General features: G+C 45.9%; 2 protein-coding genes across 9 annotated transcripts in view; both read right to left on the reverse strand.

Annotated features, from left to right (window-relative positions):
* Positions 1-407: 407 nt before the first annotated feature.
* Positions 408-8,065, reverse strand: COPRS (coordinator of PRMT5 and differentiation stimulator). Its single transcript, XM_045375181.2, has 4 exons — positions 7,870-8,065; positions 5,578-5,644; positions 1,341-1,559; positions 408-842 (listed from the first exon to the last, which is right to left on the reverse strand). The coding sequence occupies exons 1-4, from the start codon at positions 7,966-7,968 to the stop codon at positions 673-675; spliced, it is 555 nt and encodes a 184-aa protein (XP_045231116.2). The 5' UTR covers positions 7,969-8,065; the 3' UTR covers positions 408-672.
* A 4,994-nt stretch (positions 8,066-13,059) lies between these two features.
* Positions 13,060-24,578, reverse strand: part of UTP6 (UTP6 small subunit processome component) — a 41,191-nt gene continuing 29,672 nt past the window's right edge. For 3 of the 8 annotated variants that reach the window (XR_012425494.1, XM_074018954.1, XM_045375178.3), the window contains 5 exons: positions 23,909-23,989; positions 23,618-23,727; positions 17,886-17,952; positions 15,236-15,308; positions 13,060-13,411 (listed from right to left, as the gene is read on the reverse strand). Coding sequence is in view for 4 of the 8 variants with exons in the window: in XM_074018954.1 (XP_073875055.1) it covers positions 13,254-13,411; positions 15,236-15,308; positions 17,886-17,952; positions 23,618-23,727; positions 23,909-23,989 (489 nt within the window). In the remaining 4 variants the exon portion in view is untranslated. The remainder of the gene's footprint in view (positions 13,412-15,235; positions 15,309-17,885; positions 17,953-23,617; positions 23,728-23,908; positions 23,990-24,578) is intronic. The other 5 variants (XR_012425495.1, XM_045375179.3, XR_012425496.1 and 2 more) reach the window with 3 other exon arrangements.

Below are 24,578 nucleotides of genomic sequence, written 5' to 3' on the forward strand. Positions count from 1 at the left end.
TTTTTTCTTTCACAAAGTAGTTTTAAGCCTCCAAGCGTTTCAATCTTTAAAACGTCATTCAGGGACTTTAAATGAAGGAGTGAAGGCTGGGCATAGTGTCTCACACCTGTAATCCCAGCACTTTGGGAGGCCAAGGTGGGTGGATCACTTGAGGCCAGGAATTCAAGACCAGATTGGCCAACGTGGTGAAACCCCGTCTCTACTAAAAACACAAAAAATTAGCCGGGTGTGGTGGCATGCACCTACAGTCCCAGCTACTCGGGAGGCTGAGGCACAAAAATCGCTTAAACCCAGGAGGTGGAGGTTCCAATGAGCCAAGTTTGTGCTACTGCACTCCAGCCTGGCTGACACAGTGAGACTGTCTCCATAAATAAATAAATGGGAAAAAAGCAGACGAAGCATACTAGTTTCTTTTTTTCACCTTTATTTACAAAGAACACAACTCCTCTTGACACAAACATACACATTCCAAGGAGGAGCCCATTAGTAACAACAACAGACTGGGGAGAACGACGGGGCCTTATTGAACACTGTTCAATAAAGAACTAGTCTGTGTACTGCAGACTAGGGGTCACTGAGAACGTTTTCTCAGATACCACTTTTCACCTCCAAGACAGGAAAAGAGATCTTGACGTGGAGGCCCGCCCACCTACAAGGCAGAAAGCTCCACACTCAATCTTCAGCATCGTCAAACTGTCCTGTTTCAAAGACCATCTTGGAATAATGGGGTATCAGTGGAGGCGGATGGTGCCAGCTGGGGTCATAGATCATATCTCCTTGTGGGGCACAGCACACCCAAGGTTTGAGCTCTTGAGAAATGCTCTCCTGGATGTCGTCAGCATCTGCAGGCAGTTTTAAAAGACAGATTAAGGGAAGGAAGGAGGGAAGGAAGGAAGGTAAAAATGGACAGCCACAAAGTATGCCTAGGGGACAGATCCTTGCACTTATTTTGTTTAAAAACACACACAGTTCTCCTTTCCTGAAGAATTGTAAATGCATTCATTCTGAACAGCTGAGAAGCTGTGCTTCTCAGACAAGGGTTCTTAGCAGTGGAGAGGAAGCAAACTGGATAACACAGCACTTCTATCTGCAGCTGCTCAATTCATAGCAGACATTTTTGGAGACAGTGACAGTTTTGATGTTAAAACAGTGATACATTACGAAGTCAAATGTATTTTTTTCAATATAAAAGAGGTGTCACAGAAATTGCAGACCTGTAACAGATACCAGCCTAAGCTCATAGATGTGGACCCCTGTTCCAAACTGTCTGCCTTCAGCGCTAGTCTGACAGGTGTGTCTGAGAAGGCCTGGTTCAGGACCCCCAGAGACTCTACACCTACCATATGGATTCCCTTGATCTGCTTTCAACTCCAAGTCCCAGTCCTCATTAAAAATATCACCAGGCTGTTCCTTGGGTGGACAGTTTGTCCCTTCTGACAGCTCCCAGGTATTCAGTTCTCCATCAGAGTCCTCCTCATCCATGGCAAAACCTTCCTCTTCAGAATGGGTGCCCTCACCCCGGGCAGGACTGTCATTAGGGACGCTCTGTGCTCCACGGGCTAAATTGACAAAGAGAAGATGGCCTTAGTGACAAACCAAAGAGGACCTGCTGTGTGCTCAGTCAATTTTGGGCAGACTTACTAGGAAGGTAGTAAAGCAAGTACACAGAGTCTTCTTTCGCCACCTGAGCACTTTTTAAAAAATGCTCTTCTGTGTATGTTTTTAAAAGACCTGATAACTTATTTTCTTTTTTTTTTTTTTTTTTTTGGGGGGGGGGGCGGAGTCTCGCGCTGTCGCCCAGGCTGGAGTGCAGTGGCCGGATCTCAGCTCACTGCAAGCTCCGCTTCCCGGGTTTGCGCCATTCTCCTGCCGCAGCCTCCCAAGTAGCTGGGACTACAGGCGCCCGCCACCTCGCCCGGCTAGTTTTTTGTATTTTTTAGTAGAGACGGAATTTCACTGTGTTAGCCAGGATGGTCTCGATCTCCTGACCTCGTGATCCGCCCGTCTCGGCCTCCCAAAGTGCTGGGATTACAGGCTTGAGCCACCGCGCCCGGCCAACTTATTTTCAATAAGATGTTTTGTCTTATACAAGACCATTAATTGCCAGGTCCTTTAATTTACAAAGAGAGCTAGGGACAGTTAACATTTTCAGGTGGTTTGCATGTCTGTCACTGAGGCAAAGGGCCTCTGATAAATAATACGCTTTCACAATACAAGCTTGAATTAAGATTTTGCTTTTTTTTTTTTTTTTTTTTTGAGACAGTCTCACTCTGTAGCCCAGGTTGGAGTGCAGTGGCGCCATCTCAGCTCACTGCAACCTCTACCTCCCAGGTTCACGCAATTATCTGCCTCGGCCTCCTGAGAAGCTGGAATTACAGGTGCCCGCCACCATGCCCAGTTAATTTTTTTGTATTTTTAGTAGAGATGGGGTTTCACCATCTTGGCCAGGCTGGTCTTGAACTCCTGACCTTGTGATCCATCCGCCTCAGCCTCCCAAAGTGCTGGGATTACAGACGTAAGCCACCGCGCCCGGCCGTTTTTGCTCTTTTATTCCTCCCTTCAGCCTCAAAGAGCATGTTAGAGGTGAGCACAGGGACAAAGGAGAGCAGGGGCACTGCAGACAGACCAGAGCCTGTCTAGTTACAATGGGCAGCACCTAGTGCCTCCTTCTGACAGTGGGGAGGCTGGAAGGTACATTTGCAAAAGGTCTCACAATAAGAGAGGAAAGACTGGGGAAAGATAATGGATTTCCGAGCACAGTGCTTTGGTGATGCCAGGTCCCAGGAGAGAAGGCAATCAGCCTAAAACAGCCATGCTCTTAATACTGGAACAACAGTAACAGTGATAAGCAATAAAGTGATAGTTCAGAGCAAGGGGTCTAAAGCCAGACTGCCTGGTTTCAAATCCCTGTTTTGCCAAGTACTAAACATGGGACTGGGCAGGGCGTGGTACCTCACCCCTGTAAACCTAGCACTTTGGGAGGCCGAGGCAAGCAGACTGCTTGAGCTCAGAAGTTCAAGACCAGCCTGAACAATGTGGCAAAACCTTGTCTCTACAAAAACTTCAAAAAATTTAGCTGGGTGCAGTGGCATTCACCTGTAATCCCAGCTACTCAGGAGGCTGAGGTGGGAGGATCACTTGAGCCTGGGAGGCAGAGACTGCAGTGAGCCAAGATCGTGCCATTGCACAGAGTGAGACCCTGTCTCAAACAAACAAAAAAAAAAGTGTGACTGAGCTGAAATTTACTTAACTAGTTCCATAACATAAATACAGAATTACCATATGACCCAGCAATCCCAGTCCTAAACATATACCCAAAAGAACTGAAAAGAGGTGTTCAAATAAAACAAGGATACTGACAGCAGCACTACTTACAATCACCAAAAGGGAGAAACAACACAAATGTCCATCAATGGATGAATGGGAAAACAAAATGTGGTATATGCGTATGATGGAATTATTCAGCCATAAAAAGGAATGCAGTGCTGATACATGCTATGGCATGGATGCACCTTGAAAATACGCTAAGTGGAAGAAGCCATACACAAAAGGCACATGTTGTTATGATTCCATTTACAGGCAACTCACATTTGCCTATCCAGAATAGATAAATCCACAGAGACAGAAAGCAAATTAGTGGTTGCCAAGAACTCAGGGAAGGAAGGAATGGAGAATGACTACTTGGTGAGCACAGGGTTTCCTTTTAGGGTGATGAAAAGATTCTGGAACTAGGTACTGGTGATGGTTGCACAACACTGCCATTGTGCTAAAAGGCCACTGAATTATATGCTGTAAAATGGTTAAATGGTAAATTTATGTTAGGTATCTTTTACCACAATTTTTAAATTGTTTTTATTTAACTATTCTGTGCCTCAATTTCCACATCTGTAAAATGAAGATAGGGTTGTTGTGAGAGTTACTTTAAAAGGAAAAAAAAGGGCCAGGCGTGGTGGCTCACACCTGTAATCCCAATACTTTGGGAGGCCGAGGTGGGCAGATCACCTGAGGTCAGGAGTTCGAGACCAGCCTGGCCAACACAGTGAAAGCCCCTCTCCACTAAAAATACAAAAATTAGGCTGGGCGTGGTGGCTCATGCCTGTAGTCCCAGCACTTTGGGAGGTCAAGGCAGGCAGATCACAAGGTCAGGAGATCGAGACCATCCTGAAACCCTGTCTCTACTAAAAACACAAAAAATTAGCCAGGCATGGTGGCAGGTGCCTGTGGTTCCAGCTATTCGGGAGGCTGAGGCAGGAGAATGGCATGAACCTGGGAGGCGGAGCTTGCAGTGAGCGGAGATCGCACCACTGCCTGGGAGACAGAGCGAGACTCTGTCTCAAACAATAAATAAATAAATACAAAAATTAGCCAGGCACCGTTGTGTGCGCCTGTAATCCCAGCTACTCAGGAGGCTGAGGCACGAGAATCACTTGAACCCAGGAGACAGAGGTTGCAGTGAGCCTGGGTGACAGAGTGAGACTCCATCTCAAAAAAAAAAAACAAAAAAAAAAAGAAAAAAAAAGGGGCCGCACGGCAGCTCACACCTGTAATCCCAGCACTTTGAGAGGCTGAGGCAGATGGGTCACGTGAGGTCAGGAGCTCAAGACCAGCCTGGCCAACATGGTGAAACCCCATCTCTACTAAAAATACAAAAATCAGCCGGGCATGGTGGCATATGCCTGTAATCCAGCTACTTGGGAGGCTGAGGCAGGAGAATGCTTGAATCCAGGAGGTAGAGACTGTAGTGAGCCAAGATTGTGCCACTGTGCTCCAGCCTGGGCAACAAGAGCGAAACTCCCTCTCAAAAAAAAAAAAAAAAAAAAAGGCAGGGGGCCGGGCACAGTGGCTCATGCCTGTAATCCCAGCACTTTGGGAGGCCTAGGTGGGCGGATCACTTGAGATCAGGAGTTCTAGACCAGCCTGGACAACATGATGAAACCCCATAGCTACTAAAAATACAAAAATTAGCTGGGTGTGGTGGCACATGCCTGTAGTTCCAGCTACTCGGGAGGCTGAGGCAGGAGAATTGCTTTAACCTGGGAGGCAGAGGTTGCAGTGAGCTGAGATTGTGCCACTGTACTCCAGCCTGGTGACAGAGCAAGACTCCATTTCAAAAAAAAAAAGATATTTTGAGAGAGAACACATTCACATAACTTTCAGTATATTGGCATAATTGTTCTACATTAATATGGTTATTAATCACATATGCATAATTTATAAATTAAACTGTATCAGAAATAGTATATATAGGGGAAAAAAAAGCAGTTTCAGCATCCACTGGGGGGGGGGGGGTCTTAGAATGTATCCCCTAGGAATAAGGGGAGACTGCTGTACTATTTTCACTGTTTCAAGCTGTTTCTCTCGGTAGAAGGATGGGTTTGAACGTAAGGAAAGTCCCAGGACTTCCCTTAAGGAAGCTCCAAGCAAGGCTTCCAAAGGAGGGTACTGTTCAACCCTGGGCAGAGGCCACCAAGCAGCAGAGAGGACTGGCTAAAATAAAAGGTAAATGAGACAGAGGGACTATCCCTCTCCTCACGTCCTTGGTCTCCCCAGCTTCCACCGTCTCTGCCATCTACTTGCCTAGTCGATCCATAGCCTTCTCAGTCTCTCTCTCCTGACTGGAGTGGTCAGCTGTAGCAAAGCCAGCCTGCAGGAAGAAGAAACGATTACCAAGGACTTGGGTATCTGGGGTATGCCCAGTATTCAGCTATTGCACCTCAACCCCACCCATTCTTCCATACTCCCCTTGGTGATGCAGGGCTGGGACTCTGCCACCCACATTTCTGCTTTGCCCTGTTAAACTGCGCAAGGCTGGAAGGAGACGGACTATTCCTTCCTATTCACGTTGGCATCACCTTATGACACTTCACCATGGCAGCAGGAATGCCTTCCTATAGCGGCCACAGAATCCAGTATACAGTTCTGCGAACTCTTGCAGAGCCAGCCTTATCACTGCACCTTCTCTTTAGAGGTCTGGATCCCAGGACTCTCCTCCAAGCTCAGAGACCCCCTACATCAGCTGAGGCAGTGCCTCCTCCTTAAAGGTTGGAATTTCAGCTCTACAGAGCCTTTCCTCTAAGCTTTTAAATTTTAATCAACTTCATCTCTTTGTTCCTCCAGCCATAGGTTGGTAGCTCTTCCCTGCGGTTGCCACCCCCAGGTATACGTTTTACCTTTTCAGTTACTTAACAACTTTATAGTTAGCAAACAACTCTATCGAATTCTGTTTCCTCACCGACACATTGAGGTGGGGGAAGCTTTATAGCTCCTCTGCAATGCTGAGCACTGAAGGCAGTATTTCTAATCTAACTGAAAATCTTCCCGCACGGCCAACCAAATGCTTCTCTGCTCCTATCACTCAGAAGTTCCTGAAACCCTATGACCTCCAAGACCTCTTTCTAATGAATCACGAAATCTTCCCTGCCTGCATAAAAAGACTTGATTTTGATCCCAGCTCTACCATCCATTTAGATTGTGACCTTGAACACATCACTTCAATTACCGTGCCTGAGTTTTCTTCTCCAGAAATTGGGGGTGACTGTTCTGACCCTGCAGGGGACTTATGATGAGATACCATTTATGAAAACACCTGGCATGTGGCAAGAATGTAACATTTCTTGAATTTAAATTCATCTTTTCTGCTACATCTAAACTGCACTTGGCACCTGCTCCAATCAGCATTCATTATCTAGTTATGTCTGGGTTTAATAATTCAATTCCACTCCCTTTAGTGACAACTTCTGATCACTGCCGCCCAAGGAGAATTCAGACCTCTCGCCTAAACCACTGCCACAGCCTCCTAACCACCTTCCCATCCAGCCATCTGGCCCAGCCTTACAGAATTAATCACTACTCTGCTCTAAATCTTCAACAGCCCTCCACTGAGGGAGCGCAAAATTAGCCATGGCATTTGCACGTCCCCACGTCCCCAACTCCCATCAACCTGTTGAGCATAGTTCTCTGCATGCTCTGAGACCCAACTCCAGGTCATGTGCCCTACACTTTCTCATCTCCACGCCTCTGCAGACACCACCAGCCTCTCACCTTGATCCTTTCCTGCTATGCCCAGACAAAATTAGTCCCATTCTATTCTGCACCACAAAGTAATTTTCTGTATAAGTGTCGCTGAATTTTTCATATCTTACTTTGGCTAAGTACCACCTTTGAGGCATCATTCATCCAGTCAGCATGTCCATCTCCTGTGCCAGGCACTATGCTAGGCTGGGCAAACAGCCCTAACAGAGGGTTCCTACCTCAGCACCTAGCCGGTACTGACAGTAAACAAGGGCAGGTAATGACTGTAATAACGGTCTGTAACGTTCTCGAGAAAACCGGGTGCTGTTTAGCGTACATGAAAACAAGTTTCTGGAAACCCTGCGTCAAACAGGGCCTTTTTGGTTTCAATAAGAAGGGGGAGTGCGCATGTGACATCATCTGGGGTTCAGGGTTAGCGGGCATCCCCACCAACGCACAGAGGTCCACAGGTCTGTTAAGTCAAGTCCCTCTCCTCGCCGCTCTCACCTGGCCCTCGCCCAGGCTCCTGGCAGCGGGCCCCGGCTCTCGGTCACCAGCGTCACCTCCCATTTACCAAATTCGCAGCGGCGCCCAGCGAGCGGACGGCCTTCCCCACTGACCCGGCGCGCCCACCCACGCTCTCGGCGTTCCCCGCCCCGCAGCCCCGCAGCCCCGCGGCCCCTCGGCCTGGCAGTTTTGAGCTCGAGCGCGAGGCCAAACAGCGCTCCAGGTCGCGGGGCGGCCCAAGGCCGGCCAGAGGCGCTTCCCCGGCCCCGCGGCCCCCGCCCAGCCCGGCCCCGCGACTTCCCGCCCCAGGATACGGCTGGTTGTTGCTCCCGGCCCCCACGCGGCGCTTACCTCCGGGCTGGGGGGCGCCTCCTGCGCGCTAGGCAGCGGCGGGCCCCGAGACGGCTCCGCGGCCCGCCGTGCCTGGGCCCTGGCGGCCTGAGGGTCCATGCCCGGCTGCCCGCGGCTCGGCGCCCTGGACGCCGTGGGCCACGTGACGCGCGCCTGTCGGCCGCCAGCCCGAGGATCCGCCGCCTAGGGGCCAATCAGCCTGGGGAGGGTCCCGGCCAAGAGGGCGGGGCGCCGGGGGGGTCACGAGGAAGCGGAGGCGGTGCGGCGCAGGAGGTGGGGCGTGCGGCCTCGCGGAGCCCGCCCCTGCCTGCCAGCGCGAAATCTGAAACAATCTTGGGGACTGATTTTGGTGCAGATCCCAAGCCTGGACGACTAGCTGGGTGTGAAACGCCAAGCGTACCCTACGCAGCCACTCGGGGTGTGCTCCAGCTTCAAAACCCCGCGTGGGTAAGACACATCAGCAACTTAGTGACCTCCACCTTGAGATAATGATCGTCTTTGAAGATAATCCATTAGAGAAACCAGGATAAGACACAAACTGCAATGTGCGGTGGACACAGAATAGAGGCCACGACGCTTACTCATAATAATCCTGAACATTCGGGTTCCTGTATTTCCATGCTCAACGCCTGATACTCAGCAACCTAATTATTTCCCATTTTGCCTCGAAAGGTGGCTTCTGGGGATAGGCAGAGCCTGAGCTGGGAACAACCCAATTGGAAAGACAGCCTTCCCTGCCTTCCCCACAGTGCCTAACCTCTAGTAACAAACCAGCTCAAGGCGTGCTAATCACGTCAACATCAGGACATGAGACCCTCTTCCTTCATCCCCCTCAAAGACTGTGTTGTTTGTACAACACAAAAGGCATTTGAAAAAATTTAGCATAAAACTGACACACGGCCGGGCGCGGTGGCTCAAGCCTGTAATCCCAGCACTTTGGGAGGCCGAGGCGGGCGGATCACAAGGTCAGGAGATCGAGACCACAGTGAAACCCCGTCTCTACTAAAAATACAAAAAAAATTAGCCGGGCGCGGTGGCGGGCGCCTGTAGTCCCAGCTACTCAGGAGGCTGAGGCAGGAGAATGGCGGGAACCCGGGAGGCGGAGCTTGCAGTGAGCCGAGATCGCGCCACTGAACTCCAGCCTGGGCAACAGCGTGAGACTCCGTCTCAAAAAAAAAAAAAAAAAAAAAAAACTGACACACAATATTCGATATTATTTTTCTCTCTGTAGATGTTCCTACGCAGGAGTCAGTATCCCCAAGGCTAACTGCCTCTAGGTCAGCAGTGTCCAATAGAACCTTCGTTAATGGGCCGGGCGCGGTGGCTCAAGCCTGTAATCCCAGCACTTCGGGAGGCCGAGACGGGCGGATCACGAGGTCAGGAGATCGAGACCATCCTGGCTAACATGGTGAAACCCCGTCTCTACTAAAAAATATTTTTAAAAAAACCTAGCCGGGCGAGGTGGCGGGCGTCTGTAGTCCCAGCTACTCGGGAGGCTGAGGCAGGAGAATGGCGTGAACCCGGGAGGCGGAGCTTGCAGTGAGCTGAGATCCGGCCACTGCACTCCAGTCTGGGCAACAAAAGCGAGACTCTGTCTCAACAACAACAACAAAAAAGAACCTTCGTTAATGGTGAAAAGTTCTACTATCTGTGCTGTCCAATATAGTAACCATATACCTACTGAGCACTTAAAATGTGGCCAATATGAATAAATTGAATAATTCTAATAAATTTAAATTGCTACATCTGCCTAGGAGCTACTGTTTCTAACAGTGCAACTCTAGGTGTACTAGCTAGATGCGTTTTCATAACCTGCAATAGTGAGAATCAGATACAGGGGACATGATGAGCCCAGGTGACCACTTTTATATAGCTTTGTGTTAAGGAGACTACCACTATCCTCTTTGCTCCCTACTCTATTTACAACACGTATCTCTTTTGTAAAATTAAAGTGCCAAATAAGATTTAGAAGGTTAAACATCCCAGGACTTAAGGGACAGGAAAAAGAGGAATTTTTTTCTTATTTTAAAACAAATGACAAGAAAACAGGCTGGCCGCGGTGGCTCACTCCTGTAATCTCAGCACTTTGGGAGGCTGAGGCAGGCGTATTACTTGAGGTCAGTTCAAGGCTATCCTGGCCAACATGGTGAAACCCCATCTCTACCAAAAATACAAAAATTAGCCAGGCGTGGTGGCGCACACCTATAATCTCAGCTACTCGGGAGGCTGAGGCAGGAGAATCCCTTGAGCCCAGGAGGTGGAGGTTGCAGTGAGCAGAGATTGTCCCACGGCACTCCACTCTGGGAGACAGAGTGAGACTTGGTCAAAAAAAAAACAAAAAACAAACAAAAAAAAACACACACACACACAAAGAAAAACAGTACAAAAGCTCAAAATAAAAATATTCTAAAGTAGACTCTAATACTCATAGAAATTTAACATATAACAAAGGTAACATCACAAATCAGCAGAGAGAAACGTAACTGGCCAAATAGTGTTGGAAAAATTAATTAACTGCTTGGGGAAAAAGAGTCTTCTCAGCACCAGGAAGAGCTTTCAAAGCATTGTAAAAACAAGTATCTCACACACACACACACACACACACACACACACGCACACACACACAAAATACCTCTGGGCATCAAAAATTGCCACAAAAGGTGGGCGCTTATATAATCCCAGCTACTTGGGAGGCTGAGGCAGGGAGAACTGCTTGAACCTAGGAGGCAGAGGTTGCAGTGACCACTGCACTCCAGCCTGGGCCACAGAGCAAGACTCTGTCTCAATTAAAAAAAAAAAAAAATTGCCACAAGAAAAGCTGGGGGTAAAATTATTTGCAACAAATTAGAAACAAGATATTAATATACTTAATATGTTTTTAAAAACTCTGCCCAGGCACAATGGCTCATGCCTGTAATACCAGTACTTTGGGAGGTTGAGGTAGGATTGCTTGAGGCCAACCCTTTAAGAGACCAGCCCTGGCAACATAGTGAGACCAGTCTCTACAAAAAAATTTTTTAATTAACCAGGCGTGGTGGTGTGTGCCTGTAGTCGCAGCTACTCAGGAGGCTGAGGCAGGAGGATCTCTTGAGCCCAGAATTTAAGGTTGTAGTGAGCCATGATCACACCACTGCACTGTAGCCTAGATGACAGAGCAAGACCTTGTCCAATTAAAAAAAAAAAAAAATGAACTCATAAATTAGTAAGAAAAAAGTGTTTAAAATAGTCTAAGGATGTAAAAAGATGAGAAACATAAAATACACTAACTTCACTAATATCAAAGAAAAGTATGTTGAAACATTTCACCTATAAAATGGTAAAAATAAAAATATAATTACACCAGTACAGGTAATGGTATTGACACTTTCATCTATTGCTTAAAAGAAGGAGCAAACCAGCAATACATATCAATATTCTCTAAAAGCAGTATCCTTTGATCCAGTAATTCCACTGTCAGATGTCAATCTCCTAAGGAAATAGCCAGGGATGTGAACAAAGATTGATAAGAATCTTCATCAACAGCATTTATATAATTTTTTTAAAAATGAGAAATGACAGTCTAGGCCGCGCTCGGTGGCTCACGCCTGTAATTCCAACACTTTGGGAGACCAAGACGGATGGATCATGAGGTCAGGAGTTCGAAACCAGCCTGGCCAATATGGTGAAACCCCCTCTCTACTAAAAATACAAAAATTAGCTGGGTGTGGTGGCGGGTGCCTGTAGTCCCACCCAGCTGCTCGGGAGGCTGAGCCAGAACCACTTGAACCCAGGAGGTGGAGGTTGCAGTGAGCCGAGATAGGGCCACTGCACTCCAGCCTGGGCAACAGAGCAAGACTCCATCTCAAACAAACAAACAAAAAAAGACAGTCCAACCAGAGGATTAGTAAAATACATTATGGCTTATTTTTACAATGTAATGTTATGAATTCATTAAATGTTTTTAAGGCTATTTAATGACACAGAAAAACAATACTAAGTGAAACTAACAATAAGCCACACTGAAAGCTTCTCCCAGTGACATGGTATTAAGCTACAGGATACAATTCAAACAGTTACATCCTGCTCCTGGAATGTTTTTATTTTTTTGCTCCAAGCCTGCCTTCCACTCCTCACTGCTAAGGCTTCTCTGCACTTGAATCTATTCCCTACCCCTTCCCTTCTTTTGTTGGTGGATCGCCTCAATTGCAAACACTTCTCTGATCATCAGTTCCAGAAGACAGAAGACACTTTTTTATGGTTTTCACCTTCTTGAAGGACAAATTTTCCCAATATCCAGCAATTCCTTTGCTGCTGATCCAATCAACTTTCTTAGGACATTCAGCTGTTTCTGCAACCCCCACTTCTATCCCCAAAGGCCTCCCTTCTTTCCTGCACATAATGGGCACTCAAATATTTCTTGAATGAATGAATGGGTAAATAATCTAAGAGTATAAATCCAATTCTGATAAAGGAAATCAAATTACTAAGTTTAACTCTAGATTACAGGATGCTTTGATTTTTTTCGCCACACTATTCTATTTCCTCCATATTTTCCAGAACAAATGCATACCACGTATCTTTTACAATGAGAATAAACTAACAAAACTGTACCTTCTCCTTTTTTTTCTCGAGAAGGAGTTTTGCTCTTCTTGCCCAGGCTGGAGTGCAATGGCATGATCTCGGCTCACTGCAACCTCCGCCTCCCAGGTTCAAGCGATTCTCCTGCCTCAGCCTCCCAAGTAGCTGGGATTACAGGCACCCAACACCACGCCCGGCTATTTTTTGTATTTTCTGTAGAGATGGGGTTTCACCACGTTGGCCAGGCTGGTCTCAAACTCCTGACCTCAGATGATTTGCCTGCCTCAGCCTTCCCAAAGTGCTGGGATTACAGGTGTGAGCCACCACGCCTGGCCACTTTCTCCTTCATTTTAACTGGCTCTTAAATCAAGATTAGAGATATTAGTGCTTGACCCCAGATAATAAAAAAAAAAAAAACAGTCGTATGCTTTCCATATATTTTGGGGAACATTTAGGACCTGTGGTAGATCGGGCCTCAACATTAAATCAGCAGTTCTCTTTCCCAGAATCAGATATTAGCACATCAAGCTGAGCACGGTGTCATACACCTATAATTCCAGCTACTCAGGAGTCTGAGGTAAGAAGGTCACTTGAGTCCAGGAGGTCAAGACCAGCCAGGGCAACAGAGCAAGATCCTGTCTCAATCATAAAAAATTTTTAATTTTTAAAAAAGATTAACAAGTTAACATAAAATAAAGTGTGTCTCAAAACCAGATAGCCATCTTGTCTGCCATCACTGAGCAAATTACAGATGGACTCATAATACAAATTTGCCCCCAGGGCTTGCTTGCAATACTGTTTCACAAAGCAGGCTGTATTCTTCCTCTTCACAAATGGCCAGTCTGATGCATAGCATGTTTAGCTACAAATGCCTCTGCTGACTCTCCCTGCAACATTTTCATCGCTCGCCAGTAGATCTGTCCACAGTTCTCAGGTCTACCAAGGGGGTGGTTCAATTCTTCTTTCATATAATCCATCCAAAGATCTTTAAAAAAAAAAACAAAACATACAATTAGATAACTCACAGGACTGTTATTAGGTAACCTTATTAAATATCAATTCAACTCAAGATTTCTAAGAAACTTAACTTCTCACTGTTACTTCCCTAGGATGCTTTGTTTAACAATACCTCTCTTAGCTTCTTTAAACTATAGTGGCAGATTTTGGTTTGTTTTTTTTTGAGACAGGGTCTTACTGTGTTGCCCAGGCTAGAACGTAGTAGTGAGAACATGGCTTACTATAGTCTCAACTTTCTGAGTTCAAGTGACCCTCCTGCCTCAGCCTCCAGGGCAGCTGGGACCACAGGCACACCACCATATTTGGCTAATTTTTTAATATTTTGTAGAAAGAGGGTTTCACCATATTGCCCAGGCTAGTCTTGAACTCCTGGGCTAAAGCAATCCTTCTACCTTGGCCTTCCAAAGTGCTGGGATTACAGGTGTGAGACACTGCACCTCGCCAGGTTTTTTTTTTTTTCCCAGTAGAAAACCTTCACATCAATCATAAAAGTCTGTTTTATTTAATTAACTCAAAAATACTAAACTTTTTGGCTAGGCACAGTTGCTCATACCTGTAATCCCAGCACTTTGGGAGGCCAAGGTAGGCGGATCACCTGAGGTGAAGAGTTCAAGACCAGCCTAGCCAGCATGGCAAAACTCCATCTCAACTGAAAATACAAAAATTAGCCGGGCATGGTGGCACGCGTGCCTGTACTCCCAGCTACTTGGGAGGCAGAGGCACGAGAATCGCTTGAACCTGGGAGGCAGAGGTTGCAGTGAGCCGAAATTGTGCCACTGCACTCCAGCCTAGGTGACAGAGTGAGACACCGACTCAAAACAAAATAAAAATAAACAAATCAATGTTTATGAGTTCATAAATAAAGTCCACAGATTTTACATGACATACCTGTACCCAGAAGTACGTTCTACAAGTCCTACAAATGAGGGCAATGTGGAGACAGTCAATAACAGATGCCAATTAGCATCTCACGTTTACCCCTTTCATGTAACTCTAAATACATTTTTTTAAGAGAACAAAACCATGCAAATCTTTCTCTAATCCAGAGGGGGTGTTTTTGGTTTCTGGTTTTGAGACAGGGTCTCATTGTATCACCCAGGCTGGAGTACAGTGGTGGCATCAAGGTCATTGAGACTCAACCTCCTGGGGTCCAAACAACCCTCACACCTCAGCCTCCTGTGTAGCTGGGACCACAGGCATGCACTACCATATGCAGCTACTTTTTCGTGTTTGTTTGTAGAGATGAGGGTCTAAATAATGTTGCCCAGGCTGGTCTCAGACTCCTGAGAAATCCAGAGTTCTTAACAGACAACCCATGGACCCCTGAACTTATGATCTTGAAATGATAAACAAAATTAGTATACACAAAGCAACTGAGGAGGCAGAGGAAGGAAACAAGTTTTATTTTAAAAGAGGGTTATGATGCAAAAAAAAACTAAGAAAACAGTTTTGTTTATTTTTGAGATGGAGTTTCACTGTTGTTGCCCATGCTGGAGTGCAATGGCGCAATCTCAGCTCACTGCAACCTCCATCTCCCAGGCTCAAGCAATTCTCCTGCCTCAGCCTTCCCAGGCTGGGATTACAGGTGCGCACCAGCATGTCTGGCTAATTTGTATTTTAGTAGAGACAGGGTTTCACCATACTGGCCAGGCTGGTCTCAAACTCCTGACCTCAGATGATCTGCCTGCCTTGGCCTCCCAAAGTGCTGGGATTACAGGCATGAACCACTGTGCTCAGCCAAGAAATACTGTTCTAACCACACTAATTGGTCACAAATTAAGGGTTTACTTACCAGAATCTGTGGATCCAAATTCTCTCAAAGCTCTCTCATAATATTCTCTTATGTTCGCCATATTGCAGGATTCCTGACAAAGATAGACAATCTTGCCTCAAAAGCCTGATTTATAACATAACAATTCATTCCAACCATATTGTTAAGCAGCTATTGTCTGTCAGGTATTTGAAGGGGAAGAGTTTAACATGAACACAACTTGGCTCTCAACTTTTCCAGGAAAGAATCAAAGCCACTCAACAGAGTGAAGTACATGTGAAACATAAAAGCACTTTGCTGTAGTAGCATGGAAAAAAGCGCTATTAGAAAAAAGTGGGGGACATGGGCAGCTTCACAGAAAACAGTATTTGAAAGTCTTGAGGAATGAGTGGGAATTAAATAAACAGCGAAGGTTCTAATTGTTTTGAGTAAGGATTTCTTCCTTTTGAATATCTGGGCTCTGGTACTTATTTGCTATATCCACTTAAAATAAATACTAGTTATATAACCTTCAGCAAGTTTTTAAACCCTTTGACCTTAAACACTTCCTCACCTATAAAACAAGCATAATATCTTAGCACAACTATAAGTATTAGATTAAAATGCTGATGAATTATGTACCTAGCAGAATAGCTGCAACTAACTTTACAACCAAAAACTGCTCATTCTCCACCTTTTTTTTTTTTTTTTTTTTTTTTTTTCAGACGGAGTCTCGCTCTGTCGCCCAGGCTGGAGTGCAGTGGCCGGATCTCAGCTCACTGCAAGCTCCGTCTCCACCTATTTTTAAAATGTATTCTTGCCAGGCGCCATGGCTCACACCTGTAATCCCAGCACTTTGGGACGCCAAGGCGGGCGGATCACAAGGTCAGGAGATCAAGACCATCCTGGCTAACACAGTGAAACCCTGTCTCCACTAAAAATACAAAAAATTAGCTGGGTGTGGTGGTGGGCGCCTGTAGTCCCAGCTACTGAGGAGGTTGAGGTAGGAGAATGGCATGAACCCGGGAGGCAGAGCGTGTAGTGAGCCAAGATGGTGCCACTGCACTCCAGCCTGGGTGAGACTCTGTCTCAAAAAAAAAAAAAAAAGTATTCTTGCCAGGCGCGGTGGCTCACGCCTGTAATCCCAGCACTTTGGGAGCCCAAGGCGGGCAGATCACAAGGTCAGGGGTTTGAGACCAGCCTGGCCAACATGGTGAAACTCTGTCCCTACTAAAAATACAAAACTTAGCCAGGCATGGTGGTGCATGCCTATAATCCTAGCTACTCAAAAGGCTGAGGCAGGAGAACTGCTTAAATCTGGGAGGCAGAGGTTGTAGTGAGCCAAGAGTGTGCCACTGCACTCCAGCCTGGGCAACAGAGCGAGACTCTGTCTCAAAAAAAAAAAAAAAATTAGCCAGGTGCAGTGGCAGGCGCCTGTAATCCCAGCTACTCAGGAGGCTGAAGCAGGAGAATCGCTTAAATCTGGGAGGCGGAGGTTGCAGTGAGCCAAGATTATGCCACTGCACTCCAGCCTAGGCAACAGACAGTGAGACTCTGTCTCCAAAAAAAAAAAAAAAAAAAAAAAAAAGTCAATTTAACCTCATATTTTAGACATGCACGAAAAACAGATCACACCTGTTTAACGGCTCATATGTGCACGGCATTATGCAACATCCTTTCTATCCAGTGTCCCATTTGGCCTTACAACTCTCACACCCCTGAAACAGGTATAATAACCTTTACAGATGAGGATGGGAAGCTTAGCATTAAGTGACTTGCTCAAGGCACATAACTATCATGTTATAAATCCAAAGCCTGGCTATTAAATATTAGGCTAGACTATCTCCTGTACTATAAAACTGTCTTATACAGTAGAATAAGAACAGATACTTGGCTTGCCGGGCACAGTGGCTCACGCCTATAATTCCAGCACTTTGGGAGGCTGAGGGATCACCTGAAGTCAGGAGTTTGAGACCAGCTTGGCCAACATGGCGAAACTGTGTCTCTACTGAAAATACAAATTTGGCCGGGCGTGGTGGCATGTGCCTGTAATCCCAGCTACTCGGGAGGGTGTGGCAGGAGAATCGCTTGAACTCAGGATGCAGAGTTTGCAGTGAGCCAAGATCACACCACTGCACCCCAGCCTGGGCAAGAGTAAGACTCTATCTCAAAAAAAAAGTAACATCTAAGTTTTCTATCCTCCAAACACGTACTTTCTCTTTGCTTGATTACCAATCCTAAACCAGCTCTATGGAAAAGGGGTTAGACCAAGGGATCAGAAATTTATACTGTATTATAATGAGAGCTTTTTACATAACAAAACACTCCCAGGCTGGGCACAGTGGCTCACACCTGTAATCCCAACACTTTGGGAAGCAGAAGCAGGCAGATCACGAGGTCAACAGATAGAGACCATCCTGGCCAACATGGTAAAACCCCATCTCTACTAAAAATACAAAAATTAGCTGGGCCTGGTGGCGCACGCCTGTAGTCCCAGCTACTCAGGAGGCTGAGGCAGGAGAATCGCTTGAACCTGGGAGATGGAGGTTGCGGTGAGCCAAGATCGCGCCACTGCACTCCAGCCTGGCGACAGAGTGAGACTCTGCCTCAGGGAAAAAAAAAAAAAAGTCCGATAGATTAGTAACCACTTATCCATTTTCCCAGACAAGAAATGCTGAAACAGAATACTTACTTGCTCCTTTTCAAACTGAATCATTTTCCTGAAAAAGTCAACTGAAAATGGACGGCTCTCCTGTAAACTAAAAAGGAAGGAGAAAATGTTATCTTCAGCAATGACAAAAAGCCTCTTACATCTCATAAACGTAAATACCCAGACCAGTGCCTCCACAACACATGGTTTAATAAAGACTTGACTTCAAATCAATGCAAGGACTTGACCTGATGGCCAGTCACTCTTACAATTCAATGACCACTTTCTCTTCATACCCAGTTCTTAGTTCTTTTTTTTTTTTTTCCTTGAGACAGAGTCTCACTTTGTTACCCAGGTTGGAGTGCAGGAGTGCAATGTTGCAATCATAGCTCACTGCAGCCCTGAATTCCCAGGCTCAAGCAATCCTCCTGCCTTAGCCTCTACAGTAGCTGTGACTACAGGTATACAAAACCACACACAGCTTATTTTTCAAATTTTTTGTAGAGAAGAGGTCTCACTAGGTTTCTCAGGCTAGTCTCAAACTCCCGGGCTCAAGCAATCCTCCCGCCTCAGCCTTCCAAAGTGCTAGAATCACAGGTGTGAGCCACCATGCCTGGTTCAATTTTCTTACTTACTGTACTCTTCTTTCTCAATTATAGAGTTTTCAAGTTCCCTCAACTACATGTCAAAGTCTTTTGGGAAATCAGTAATTCCATTTCTAGGAATATATTCTAAGGAAATGATTTCTAATATGGACAAATATTTGTGCAGAAATATTCATCAAAACAGTATTACTGTGGCCAAAAAAGTTATATTGCACCCACGGCTGGGCACAGTGGCTCACGCCTGTAATCCCAGCATTTTCTGAGGCCAAGGCGGGTAGATCACCTGAGGTCAGGAGTTCAAGACCAGCCTGACCAACATGGTGAAACCCTGTCTCTACCAAAAATACAAAAATTAGCTGGGTGTGGTGGCGGGCACCTATAATCCCAGCTACTTGGGAGGCTGAGGCAGGAGAATCACTTGAACCTGGGAGGCGGAGGTTGCAGTGAGCTCAGATCAAGCCATTGCACTCCAACTTGGGCAACAGAGTGAGACTCCGTCTCAAAAAAAAAAAAAAAAAAAAAAGTTATACTGCATCCACAGAGCAGTATATCATACAGCTTTCTCTCTTTTTTTTTTTTTCCCTTTTAGATAAAGTCTACCTCTGTCAACCAGGCTGGAGTACAGTGTTGAGATCATAACTCACTGCGGCCTAGAATTCCTGGGCTCAAGCAGTACTCCCGCCCCAGCCTTCGGAATAGCTGAGACCATAGGTAAAAACCGTGTCTGGCTAATTGTTTTTCATTTTTAGTAGAGAAAGGGTCTCGCTATGTTGCCCAGGCTGGTCTTCAACTCCTGGGCCCAAGCAATCCTCCCACCTCAGCCTTGGCTTCCCAGAGTGCTGGGATTACAGGAATGGCATGAGCCACCATGCCTGGCCTCTTTATTTTTTTTTTATTTTTTGAGACAGGCTCTCCCTCTGTTGCCCAGGCTGGAGTTTAGTGGCACAATCATAGCTCACTGAAGCCTCAAACTCCTGGGCTCAAGCAATTCTCCCACCTCGGTCTCCTAAAGCACTGGGATTACGGGTGTGAGCCACAGTGCCTGACCCATCAGCCATGTATTATTTTAATTTCAACTTTTATTTTAGATTCAGGGGAGTACATGTGCAGGTTTGCTATGTGGGTATATTGCGTGACACTGAGGTTTGGGGTAGACTGACCCCGTAACCTAGATAATGAGCATAGTAATCAATAGGCAGATTTTCAGCCCTTTCCTCCGTTTCTCCTACCCTCCTTCCCCTACCATGTAGTGTCTACTATTTGTCTTTATGTCCACGTGTACCCAATGTTTAGCTATAATTTTAAGTAAGAACATGTGGTATTTGGTTTTCTGTTCCTGTGATAACCTGCTGAGGACAATGGCCTCCAGCTGTATCCACGCTACTGCCAAGAACATGATTTTGTTCTTTTTTATGGCTGCACAGTATTCCATAGAGTATATGTGCCACATTGTCTTTTTCCAATCAACTGTCCATAAGCACCTGGGTTGATTCCATGACCTTACTGTTGTGAATAGTGCTTTGATGAACATACGAGTACGTCTCTTTGGGAGAATTGTTTTCCTTTGGGTATATACCTAGTAATGGAATTGCTGAGATGAATGGTAGATTTGTTTTAAGTTCTTCCAGAAATCTCCAGCTGATTTCCACAGGAGCTGAACTAATTTACATTCCCACCAACAGCGTATAAGGTTTTTCCTGCAGCCTTGCCAATATCTATAATTTTATGACTTTTTAATAATAGCCATTCTGACTAGTGAGATGGTATCTCATTGTGGTTTTGATTTGCATTTCTCTAAGGGTTAGTCATCTTGAGCATTTTTTCATATGTATGTTGGCTGCCTTCAATACAGCTATTATATTTGTTTTGTTTTGGGTTTTTTTGTTTCTGTTGTTGTTTTTGTTTTGTTTTTGAGATGGAGTCTCGCTCTGTCACCCAGGCTGGAGTGTAGTGGCGCGGTATAGGCTCGCTGCAAGCTCTGCCTCCCAGGTTCACACCATTCTCCTGCCTCAGCCTCCCGAGTAGCTGGGACTACAGGCGCCCACCACCACGTCCGGCTAATTTTTTTTGAATTTTAATAGAGATGGGGGTTTCACTGTGTTAGCCAGGATGGTCTTGATCGCCTGACCTCATGATCCGCCTGCCTTGGCCCCGCAAAGTGCTGGGATTACAGGTGTGAGCCACGGCCTGTTTTTGTTTTTGTTTTGAGATAGGTTTTCACTCTATCACCAAAGCTGGAATGTAGTAGCACAAACACGGCTCACTATGGCCTCAACCACCTGGACTCAAGTGATCCTCCCACTTCAGCTTCCCAAAGAGCTAAAATCACAGGCACATGCCATGACACCCAACTTTTTTTCTTTTAACTTTTAATAGAAATGAAGTCTCACTGTGTTGCCCAGGCTGGTCTCAAAACGCTTGGGCTCAAGCAATCCTCTTGTCTCAGTCTCCCAAAGTCCTGAGATTACAGGCCTTGACCCAGTGTGCCCAGCTCATATGGCGATGTTTAATAAATGATGTTTATAAAAAATTTTTGGCTGGGCACAGTGCCTCACACCTACAATCCCAGCCCTTTGGGAGGCCAAGGCAGGAAGATCACTGGAAGCCATAAGGTCAAGATCAGTTTAAGCAACAAAGCGAGACCCCGACTCTACAAAAAAATTTAAGAATTAGCTGGGCATGGCCAGGCATGGTAACTCATGCCTGTAATCCCAGCACTTTGGAAGACTCAGCTGGGCAGACTGCTTGGGCCCAGGAGTTCAAGACCAGCCTGGGCAACAGAGTAAAACCCCATCTCTACTAAAAATAAAAAAATTACCTGGGTGTGGTGGTGCAATACCTGCAGTCCCAGCTACTTGGGAAGCTAAGGCACAAGAATTGCTTGTACCAGGGAGGCAGAGTTTGCAGTGAGCCAAGATGGGGCCACTACACTCAGCCTGGGCAACAGAACAAGACTCTGTCTCAAAGAAAAAAAAATATTTAGGCCGGGCACCGTGACTCACACCTGTAATCCCAGCACGTTGGGAGGCCGAGGCAGGCGGGTCACCAAAGGTCAGGAGTTTGAGACCAGCCTGGCCAACATGGCAAAAACCCATATCTACTAAAAATATAAAAAATTAGCCAGGCGTCGTGGCACATGCCTGTAATCCCAGCTACTTGGGAGGCTGAGGCAGGAGAATCACTTGAACCCGGGAGGCAGAAGTTGCAGTGAGCCAAGACTATACCACTGCACTCCAGTCTGGGCAGCAGAGCGAGACTTCATCTCAAAAAAAAAAAAAAAATTTTTTTAATCGTAAATAAAATTACGGTTACACTATAATCTCAACTACATAAAAACAATTTTTTTTTTTTTTTTTTTTTTTTGAGACGGCGTCTCGCTCTGTCACCCAGGCTGGAGTGCTGTGACCGGATCTCAGCTCACTGCAAGCTCCGCCTCCCGGGTTCACGCCATTCTCCTGCCTCAGCCTCCTGAGTAGCTGGGACTACAGGCGCCCGCCACCTCACCCGGCTAGTTTTTTTGTATTTTTTAGTAGAGACAGGGTTTCACCGTGTTAGCCAGGATGGTCTCGATCTCCTGACCTCGTGATCCGCCCGTCTTGGCCTCCCAAAGTGCTGGGATTACAGGCTTGAGCCACCGCGCCCGGCCAAAAACAAATTTTAAAATTATATGTTAACAGTAATTTTTCCTTTGATATAATAAATTATCATGGCTATGTTTTCCCCCACCACAATGAACTGCTTTTATTGTTCGAAAAAAAGAAAAAGAAGGCCAAGCATGGTGGCTTACACTTATAATCCTAATACTTTGGGAGGCTGAAGCAGGAAGACTGCTTGAGCCCAGGAGTTTGAGACCAGGCTGAACAATGCTGTGAGACTCAGTCTCTACGAAAAAAAAATGTTTTAAGTTAGCTGGACATGGTGGTACATTCCTGTAAACCCAGACATTTGGGAGGCTGAGGTGGGAGGACTGCTGGAGCCCAGAAGCTCAAGGCTTCAGTGAACCATGCTTATGCCACTGCACTCTAACCTAGGTGACAGAGTGAGAACCTGTCTCAAAAAAGAAAAAGGAACTTTACTTTTTGAAAAAGTTTATTGGAAGCCGAATGCACTGGCTCATGCCTGCAATCCCAGCATTTTGAGAGGCCAAGACAAGCAAATCACTTGAGACCAGAGTTCGAGACCAGTCTGGCCAACATGATGAAACCCTGTCACTACTAAATTACAAAATTTAGCCAGGCATGGTGTCGCACATCTGTAATCCCAGCTACTCAGGAGGCTAAGGCAGAAGAATCCCTTAAACCTGGGAAGTGGACATTGCAGTGAGCTGAGATCTTGCCACTGTACTCCAGCCTGGGTGACAAGAGTGAAACTCTGTCTCAAAAACACAAACAATAAAAAAAAAAAAGGAAAATGAAACAGTGTATTGGGTCACGTGCAGTGCCTCATGCCTGTAATCCCTATACTTTGGGGAGGCTGATGCGGGCAGATCACCTGAGGTCAGGAGTTTGAGACCAGCCTGGTCAACATGGTGAAACCTTGTCTTTAAAATGTAAAAGTTAAAAATTAGCTAGGCGTGGTGACAGGCATCTGTAATCCCAGCTACTCGGGAAGCTGAGGCAGGAGAATCACTTGAACGCAGGAGGCGGTTGCAGTGAGCCGAGATTGTGCCACTGCACTCCAGTCTGGGAAATAGAGCGAGACATGTGACTCCCATCTTTTTTTTTGTCTGTTTGTTTGTTTGGAGATGGAGTTTCGCTCTTGTTGCCCAGGCTGGAGTGCAATGGCTCAATCTCAGCTCACTGCAACCTCCGCCTTTTGGGTTTTAACTATTCTCCTGTCTCAGCCTCCCGAGTACCTGGGGTTACAGGCATGTACTACCATGCCTGGCTAATTTTGTATTTTTAGTAGAGACAGGGTTTCTCCATTTTGGTCAGACTGGTCTTGAACTCCTGACCTCAGGTGATCCACCCGCCTCGCCCTCCCAAAGTGCTGGGATTACAGGCGTGAGCCACCACGCCCAGCCTGAGACTCCATCCAAAAAAGAAAAAAAAAAAGAAAAAGTGTATTGGATTACTCCCTCAGATGCTATTTGTGATACAAATAATCTGGGTATGAGTGGCTAAGTATGGGGTGGAGAGACCAGCAACAACTATGAACGTCTGTGAGTACCTTTTAAACACAGCTCTGGCCTTTCTGTAGCCACCACTTCGATAAGCCCAATCCAGGTACTTATTCTTCAGGGTTACTGAGTCGGCACCTATAACAGCTAAGAGAGCTTTCTACAATTTAAAAGAAAAAAGGAGCTATGTGAGAAAACTTACAGGTATCAAAACAGATTTTCCCAGAACCACCTGAGGCCACTCCATAGTGCTTTAGGCGCACCTGCAACACTAGAGCTGGCCAACCAGGGAACCTTCTGCCATTCCCCACACCACGAGACTTGGAACACGGTGCCTATACCTTAAAGACTGCCTCAGTGTCTTCTTGGCTTTTGGCATCTTCACTCCACTCTGCCCAGGAAATCCACAATGGCAGACAAACCTACTCCCAGTTTAAAAAATGTTAGAAAATAGCATATAACAAAACATCGCATGTACCCTATAAATATGTAAAATATTATGTATCAATTTTTTTAAAGCTATAAAATGACAGTTTAGTCCTATGCTCTGAAAACTAGTTAAAAAGGCAGGTTCCTCCTAAGATAATCGACATGTAAAATAGGGATTCATTCCCAAACAGTTCTCATTGTGACAGAGTTCTCATTGCCCAGCAGGAATGGCATGCCAGAACACAGTCAGCCTTCTGACCAAGTCACTCAGAGCACCGCTCTTCTGTGAATTTTAGTTCCTTTCTATTGGGAAATATTTCATGTAGTTATCATCAATCATCTTTTAGTTAAGTAAGCAATTAACAGCCCACGTAGTTAGATCCACAGCTACCCAGGTCATGTCTCTGCTGTCTAAGACCCACAAGAACTAATTAATCTAGGCTGAACTATCTGATCTTCATTCATGTCCCAGAGATACATACAAATGAGCAGCAAAGGTTAGGCATGGTGGCACATTTGTAATCCCAGAACTTTGAAGACGGAGGTTAGGCATGGTGGCGCACGTTTGTAATCCCAGAACTT

This window comes from Macaca fascicularis, chromosome 16 (assembly GCF_037993035.2).
Source record: "Macaca fascicularis isolate 582-1 chromosome 16, T2T-MFA8v1.1".
NCBI classification, from domain to species: domain Eukaryota; kingdom Metazoa; phylum Chordata; class Mammalia; order Primates; family Cercopithecidae; genus Macaca; species Macaca fascicularis.

Excerpts from the sequence above, each read along its gene's own strand:
- COPRS (XM_045375181.2), bottom strand. The coding sequence starts at position 7,968 with ATGGACCCTCAGGCCGCCAGGGCCCAGGCACGGCGGGCCGCGGAGCCG. Across the intron at positions 5,645-7,869 it reads AGGCGCCCCCCAGCCCGGAG|GCTGGCTTTGCTACAGCTGA; the intron begins GTAAGCGCCGCG and ends TTCTTCCTGCAG. Across the intron at positions 843-1,340 it reads AGATCAAGGGAATCCATATG|ATGCTGACGACATCCAGGAG; the intron begins GTAGGTGTAGAG and ends AACTGCCTGCAG.